This window comes from Elephantulus edwardii, unplaced genomic scaffold (genome assembly GCF_000299155.1).
Source record: "Elephantulus edwardii isolate Elephantulus edwardi_28Jun2011 unplaced genomic scaffold, EleEdw1.0 scaffold00389, whole genome shotgun sequence".
Classification (NCBI taxonomy): Eukaryota; Metazoa; Chordata; class Mammalia; order Macroscelidea; family Macroscelididae; genus Elephantulus; species Elephantulus edwardii.
The window spans coordinates 562,134-570,366 of record NW_006400139.1 but is presented as its reverse complement, the minus strand read 5'-3'; the positions used below and the strand labels follow the sequence as shown (position 1 = coordinate 570,366).

At 36.5% G+C, this 8,233-nt stretch overlaps 1 protein-coding gene across 1 annotated transcript; it reads right to left on the bottom strand.

The window, feature by feature from the left end:
* Positions 1 to 1,129: 1,129 nt before the first annotated feature.
* On the bottom strand, positions 1,130 to 7,614 carry LOC102874030 (olfactory receptor 10AG1-like; the record flags this gene model as incomplete). The annotated part of the gene is made up of 2 exons (XM_006902299.1): positions 6,693 to 7,614; positions 1,130 to 1,143 (listed from the first exon to the last, which is right to left on the bottom strand). Coding segments are annotated over exons 1-2 (936 nt in total), but the record flags the coding sequence as incomplete, so codon positions are not given.
* Positions 7,615 to 8,233: the final 619 nt, after the last annotated feature.

The following is an 8,233-nucleotide window of genomic DNA, read 5'->3' as shown; positions in this document are numbered from 1 at the left end:
CGAGAGAAAGCGAGAGAGAGAGAGAGTGCACACAATAGAGGATCAGCTATGAGTCAGGTCTGACTTGAAAGCAATGAGATGTCTGGTATATTGGTATATTTCTCAGGATACCAATATGCTATATGTCACTTTTATTAGGGGAAAATATTATTACTTATATTAAAATAGTTAAAGTTAATCTTACTTTTCTAAGAATCCAAGAAATAACATTGGTGTTATATTTTGCATTCACAATGAGTCTCCAAAGAAATTATGTGTTAGAAGGAACAGAAGATTTTTTTAGTGAAGATATATTCCATAAGTTGTGACTATGTATCAGTACAATTGGACACTGGATGTAATCTATGCGCATATCTGATGGGACATCTCTATCATACAGTAGCATTCCATGGTTTAATAAAATAGATATTGCTATTTATATATTTTTATGAAATGAGAAAAAACTTGCTATTATTTACAGGTTTTAGATTTTGCTTAGTTTTGTTTTTATTAGCTGGACAGAAAAGGAAGATGGGAAAGTTATGAGAGAATAAATGTTAAAAATAGGTATTTGCTTAACAAAAACAAAGATATCATGCACGTTCCTTGTACATACAAACAGGCATAAATACAGATATATTGAAAAATAAGAAGGGGTGTACACAATAAAATGTAATTTATACATGCTTTAGAATATATTTGTTATTTCATTTTTCTGATTTGTTGATGCTTATTTTAATGGAATTCACAGGGAAACACACAGTGTTAGCTTTTTGTTGTTGTTGTTGTTGTTGTTGTTATGTCATTTGCAATTCATAGCAACCGTATGTATGACAGCCCTAATCCCTGTTCTATCTCTTGCCAATCTTATTTTCTCCAATACTCCTTCCTATCCCTGTTACTCCAGAGACTGAATCAATCCATCTCATCTAGGGTTTTCCTTTCCTGCACTGTCCCTCCATCCTCCCAAGCATGACATCCCTCTTCAAGGACTGGTCCCTTCTTGCAACATGTCCAAAGTATGTCAGACAAAGCTTCAGAATCCTTGCCTCCAAGGAGAAGCCTGGCTTCACCCTCTCTAGGATGAACTTGTTTGTTCTCCTAGCAGTCCTTGGTATATTCACTACTCTTCTCCAGCACCAAACCTCAAAGGCATCAACTGTCCTTCTATCATCAGATTAGCTTTATAGAGGGAAGAAAAACAACAACAACACAACAACCACAAGAACAAAAACCAGCAAAATACCCAACCCAAAACCAAACCCAACACCTGAAAAACAATCATTTCAGGAAGTAATATATATGATCAAGAATGTGAAGGAGTTTAGCCTGTACAGAAAGAAGAGGCCAAAAATAAGACCACAGAGACTGACGGGATTGAGATATTTCAACAAATAGATGCAGCCTGAGACATGCTTCCTTGAGTCTACCAAGAAATGTGGAAGATAGCGACTACACTTAGTGACTGAAAAGTTTCTGTATTTGTCCCTATTTTAAAAAAAAGTCAACAGAATGTCATGACTGTTATATGTTATCTTGTTGAGTAAGATTCATACACAAAGCAACTCTGTGAACAATTAACTTGACTCCTGTCCCTCATGCGCCATCCTCATCATCTCTGACATATGTGAGCTCATTGTTGCAGTCACAGTGACACTACATTAAATGGGATGTTGTTGTTGTTGTTGTTAAGTGCTGTTGAGTCGTAGACTACTCATAGCAGCCCTGTGAACAAAAGACCTGAGCACTGTTCATAGAGTTTCCAGAGGCTAGCCATTTCAGAAGTGAATCCCACTCCTGCCTCTAAGCTTGTTTTAATCAGGAAGCTCCACCAAACCCTGCCCACCATGGGTAACCATTATCACATTTGACACATCAGTGTCACAGTGTTTAGCATCACAGCAACCACGAGTTACCTCTGTACAGCAAATGGACCGACCAGTGCTATACCACCTACAAGAATGTTTGACAAAAACAATTTAAACCAGGCCTGAAGGCTACAGCTAAAAATCACTCACCTTGGGCTTGGTAGCATAACTCTCTGTCCACTAGTGCAATGTAGCTCTCTCTATGTTTTCTATGTTATTGAAGTGAAGTGCCATCTAGTCATAGACGACTCATAGTGACCCTATGAATGGAAGACCTGAGCACTGTTTATAGAGTTTCTGGAAAATATAATTCAGGTTACAATAAAGTAAAATGATGTTTGACATATTTAAAAATTGCAACAATCATTCATGTAGGGATCTCTGGTGACCTAGAGTAAAATTGTGTTGCTGACCCAAAAGCAGGTGGTTCAAATCCACTATCTATTTCATATGAGACAGGTGGACTACCTATTTCTATGCCATTTACAGACCAAATCCTCTAGAGGGTCAGATATAAGTCAGTTCCAAGACACTGCAATAAATTAACTCTCATCAGTTGAGAATTGTCAGAGATTATAGCTGGGTTCAAAGGAGGTCACGGAACAAAGACCATTACTATTAACCTCAGATTTATCTTGGCTGATATACTGCTTGGCATAATAATATTATTCCTGTGATCCTTGGGCAATATATTGTATGGGCAATATATTGCTTTAGCAGTTATATTTAAAACAATTTTTATTACACTAAGAAGTCAGGAAGTAATACAAAGCCTGCATATGGAAACAGAAAGTTAATTATATTGGATGAAATAAAAAAGGAATACAGTTAGATATGGGAGGAGGGGGGAAGAGAAATTGTTGTTGTTTGACTAACAAGAGTTTCAAACGTGCAGGTCAATTTATAGATGAACTAATGTCTGTTTCTTTCTTTGCTTAATTTACTGGAAATTTGTTCACAGCCACTTATTATTACTTAAAACACTATTTGGCATAATTTGTGCAGTGACCATATTTGTCTACCTAACGCATGGCATGTAACAGTAAAAAGTGATCTCTAAATTTTCTAAGTGTTTTCCACCATGTTTAGTGCATTATTCTAGACCTTAAAGAACAGCGTACTCATACAAAATTTGAATCCTGATGCTGGTACTCAATGTTTTTGTACCACTAGCCCCAAAGTGACCCCTGTCTGGTAGTTCTGGTCCATTAACAGCTACACAGGAGAAAGAAAGACCATCTCCTGTGAGACTCACAGCCTCTCTAAAAATTTTGTTGATATTATGCTATGAGTCAATGCTGACTCAATGGCAATGAGTTTGAGGTTTGGTGGTTTTTTTAGGTTTGATTTGTTTGGGAGATTTTTTTTTTTTAATTTGGATGTACTCCTAACAGAGCCAAGCAGTCTTAAAGAACTCAAAGGCCACACATCTATTGCTCTGACTAATTGTGTCACCATAAACACCTGCCTGCCTGACAGCCTCATAGAACAGGTATCAGGAATTGAAAGCGTCGGTCCAACAGCATAGGCTTCCCTGAGGGGCTGAAGGGAGTATGGTGGGATAATGCAAATCTCACTCGCTGAGGAACACAAAAACAATATGAATCTTGTGTCATGAGCAAAGGAAACCAGCATTATCAGACAAGAAAAATATCATTGAACAATTTTATTATTTGACACATAAAAAAGTGACATCTATGGGAACAATACGATGATTCCCAAACCACCTAATGCAATAATAGAAAAAATCTGATGTCCATGTCCAATTGAACATCCATACAGCACACACATTTCTGAGTGTACTTCTTAGATGAACTTAATTTATTCTTCCAGAAGTCCAAGCTATATTGATTATTGTTTACTGGAATCATAATTGAAATGTATCATTTCTCCTTTCTTCATTTCCAGTTTTTTCAAACATATGAGATGATTGAAAATACAATTGCTGAGTCAGGCACAGCTTCATTCTAAAAGTGGTAACTTTGCTTCTTTGCTAGTTAAAACCAGTCCATTATAGGAAATTTGTCCAATGGTCACTTACTTTTGTGACTGCTACTTCTATGGATGTAAATTGTGGATTCACGTAAAACTATAATGTTGTCAACTGTAATCAGTGTTTTTCTGACATTTTAAAAGTTTAGGTCTTGCATGTGGACATTTTAAGAGAATGTTTTTGGTGCAAAATATGAGCTCAAGTTCTTAGATTTGTTTTCAACTTAAATGAATTCTTTCAGCATTCTAATTTAAAAGCTTTTTGTTTATCATTCAATTGTCTTTACACCTTTAATAAAATTAAGCTAGTCAAACATATGTTTGGTGATTGTTAGATTATAAGACATTTTATTAGGGACCCAAATGAGTGTGAGTTGAATTTGCCAGTTGCTAAAAGGGAGAAAGATAGGCAATATCTCCCCATGTAATTTATTGGCTCGAAAAACTCCCCAGAAACTCACAAATGAGTTATTTCCTACTTGAAGGTACATTACAACACCACTAAGACTTTCATTAATGTACTTGCCTATTTACAGAAAATAATACTGTTGCTTGATTGTTGTACCATTAAGCTGTTAATAGGTACCATCCAGTAGACTCTAAATCATAGCAACCCAATTATATACATAGATGTGTTTGTGTGTGTATGTATACATACACACATATATGTCTCTATATGCATTTTTAGGGAGCTTTCCTGACCTAGTGCCAACACAAGGCAAGTAATTTGAATCCATCTACTGCTTTAAGAGAGAAATATAGACAATCTCTTCCATACAATTTACAACCTCTAAGAATCTTCTAGAGGATTAATTTTGGGTTCTGATTCAATAGCACACAGCAAGAATCAACATGTTAATTTTTTCACATTCAAATTTACTCTTTCTAGCTATGTGGCCAATTGAGTGGAAGGGACTCACGTTTATATCAATTCTCAAAACAAGTGACCCAATAGAATGTGGAAATTATACAACAGTATTATTAATATCACAGGCAAGCAAAAAAATTGCTGAAGATTATCCAAAAATTATTAGAACAGTCCATTGACAGAGAACTGCCAGAAATTGCAGCTGGCTTTAGAAGAGGCCATGACACCAGGAATACCATTGTTACTATCACCCTAATCCTAACCTTAACCCTAACCCAGAACATATAATTGTGCTTTTGCAAAACCTATGTGTAGATCAATAGGCTGTTGTCCAAATCGAGCAAAGGAACATGATATGGTTTAAAATAAGGACATCTGTGCATCAGGGTTGTAGTCTCCCTCCTAGTCATTCAATCTGTAAACTTAGCAAATCATTCAAGAAGCTGGAATTTATAAGAAGAATGTGGCATCAAAATTGGAGGAAGACTCGTCAACAGTCTGCAGACACAACCTTGCTTGCTGAAAGTGAGAAAGACTCAAGACATTTGCTGCAGAAGACCAACAACTACAGCCTTCATTATAAATTACGTCTCAACATCAAAGAAATAATCTTTCTCCTTGAGTCAATAGGCAACATCATAGCGGATGGAGAAAGACTGAAGTTTTCAATCGTTTCATCTTGCTTGGATACATAATACCCTCAGCATTAAAAAAATGCTTTATGTTAATAGCTTAAGCAGTTAATTATTTAACAGTTGCCATTGTTTGGTACCCTTGAAAAGTCTAAGTGTTGCATTGGGAAAAATCTTTAAATGATCTCTCCAAATGCTATAAGAGAAACAATGTTAGTTTAAAGACTAAGGTGCACTTGATTCAAATTGTGGCCTTTCACAATTACTCACTATGTATCTGAAAGTTGGACAATGACTAAGAAGAATCAATATCTTTGAGTTGTGGTTTTGGAGAAGAGTACTGGATATCCCATGTACTGTTACTAGAACAAACACAAATGTATCTTGGAGAAAGTGAAACGAGGGTGCTCATTAGAGGCAAGAATGATGAAATTTGGTCTCACATATTTTGGGCCTGTTGTAAGGAAAGACCATTCTTTAGAAAAGAAAAATATCATTTCTGGAAAGGTGCAGGGTTTCAGGGAAGGAAAGAGGAAGACCTTCAACAAGATGGATTGGCGGAACTATAACAGCAGGCTTACGTATATCTGAGATGAAGAGGGTGGTGGAGGACATGAGAAGGCTCAGAAACATTGGTCATAGGGGCCTGTGAGTCTTGGTTGACAACCTTAGGGCTTTGTGCTGATGGCTTAAAGGTTGAATCTCCTCAGTTGTTCAAATTTAAATTCACCAGTGGTTCAGGAGAGTTGTTCGAATTCACTAATGGTTCAGGAGGAGAAAGACGGGTCATTTTAGCCTGTGTGGTTTACAGCCTACCAAAGTTCACTGCATGAACACGGTGCAGGATAGAACAAGATGTTCATAGTGTGCCTATGTGTTGTAGGTGACTACAGGCATCTAAAACCAAGAATATATATTTGTAATATAGTTTACTGGAAGCAAGAGTGGCATCCACTTCGTAAATATCATGACTCCAGAAACTCTATGAACTTCGATAAATGTCAGTACTTGTAGAGGGGTTTCATGTCTTTTGTTCATAGGGTTGGTATGAGTTATGCTCCGCTTGAAGGCTATTAACAACAATATAATTTAAATATTAATAATACATATTAATATAGGCTACGTCTAATTGAAAACTGTAGCAAAGGGACCAGGAAACAGGTTTTTAATTAAGAGTCTCACACAGTTTGGACATCTAACAACAACAAGATAAATATATTAAGTCATTAATTTACAATACTAGATTTCTTAAAATATTAGAGCTATATCCAATATTAATACATTAATATCATTACAAGGTAAGAGTTAGATGTGTTCTGAATTACAGAGTTAGTGATTTTGATAGAAATTTACTCAGAGCCACCGTCACGTCTTTGTTTCTCAGGCAGTATATCAGGGGGTTAAAAATTGGCGTCATAGTAGTGTAAAAAAGAGAAAGCAGTCTGTCCATTCCCACTGAATGAGTGGACTTTGGTCTCATGTAGGTAATGGTGCCTGATCCAAAGAACAAAAGCACCACCATTAAGTGTGAAGAACAAGTGAGGAAAGCCTTGTCTCTCCCTTTTGCTGATGGCAGTTGAAGGACAGTCGCGATTATTTTGATGTAAGATCCAAGTATCAACACAAAAGGAAAAGTGACAACTAGAAAAGCCAGCACAAAAACCAACATCTCAATCATCAAAGTGTTTCCACAGGCTAACTTAAGCACTGGAGGGACATCACAGAAAAAATGATCCAGCTGGTGAGGTCCACAGAAGGGTAGCGAGAAGACCAGATAGGTGAAACCTATATGTATAGTAGCTCCACTGATCCAACAGCCAGTTGCCAGTTGTACGCACAGCCGGGAGTTCATGAGGAGAGGATAGAGTAAGGGTTTACAGATGGCTACATACCTGTCATAAGACATGGCAGTCAGAACGAAGCACTCAGTGGCCCCCAAGGCCAGAAAGAAATACATTTGAGTCGCACAGGCCAGAAAGGAAATACTTCTATTTTGTCTACAGAGGTCGGCTAGCAATCTGGGGATAGTGACTGTCACATAACATATTTCCAAGATAGAAAAGTTACTCAGGAAAAAATACATGGGAGTCTGGAGGGAAGAATCAACCTTCGTTATTATGATAATGAGACTATTTCCAATCAGAATGATCATGTAGATTATCAGAAACAGCCCAAAAAGAAATCCTTGGAGGTCAGGAACATCAGAAAAGCCAAACAGGATGAATTCTATCAATGTAGTGGAATTTCCATGATCTTTATCTCTTGTGAATGCCATCTTTAGGCAACATTATTTCAAAAGTTGGAAGTCACTTTTATCCTCTGGACTGGCATGCAAAAATGGAACAACTCACACAAATGACTTCAAGTTCATTATCATGTGTTGGTATTCAGTTTTGGTTTTCATATGTTGACTTTTTAAATAATATATTTTAAATACAATATTCTGAAATTCCCGAATGCAAAAATATAAACTCTCATATTAAACTCTCATTAACTCATATTAAACTCTCTTTTTCCAGGCTCACAATAAATATTAATACCTGTGAAAATAAAACAAAATAAATAGCAATAAAAAGGACTTAAATACATCAACTAGTCTATATTAAAACTAGGATATTTTTTGTATATTAATGTTGTTTTTATGTTCTGTTGAGTAGACTACAACTCATAAAAACTCTATAAACAAAACAAAACAACAACAAAAATACTCTATAAACAATAGCTCTGAACTCTGCCTTATCTGGGCCAATCTCACTGTCTCTGACACACTTGCCTCCATTTTCCCAAAGTCACTATGTCAATTCTTTTCATCCAAAGTCTTCATCTCCTATACTGACCCTTTACCCTTCTAAGCATGACATCCTTCTCCATAGCCTGGTCACTCTTGGAAGCAT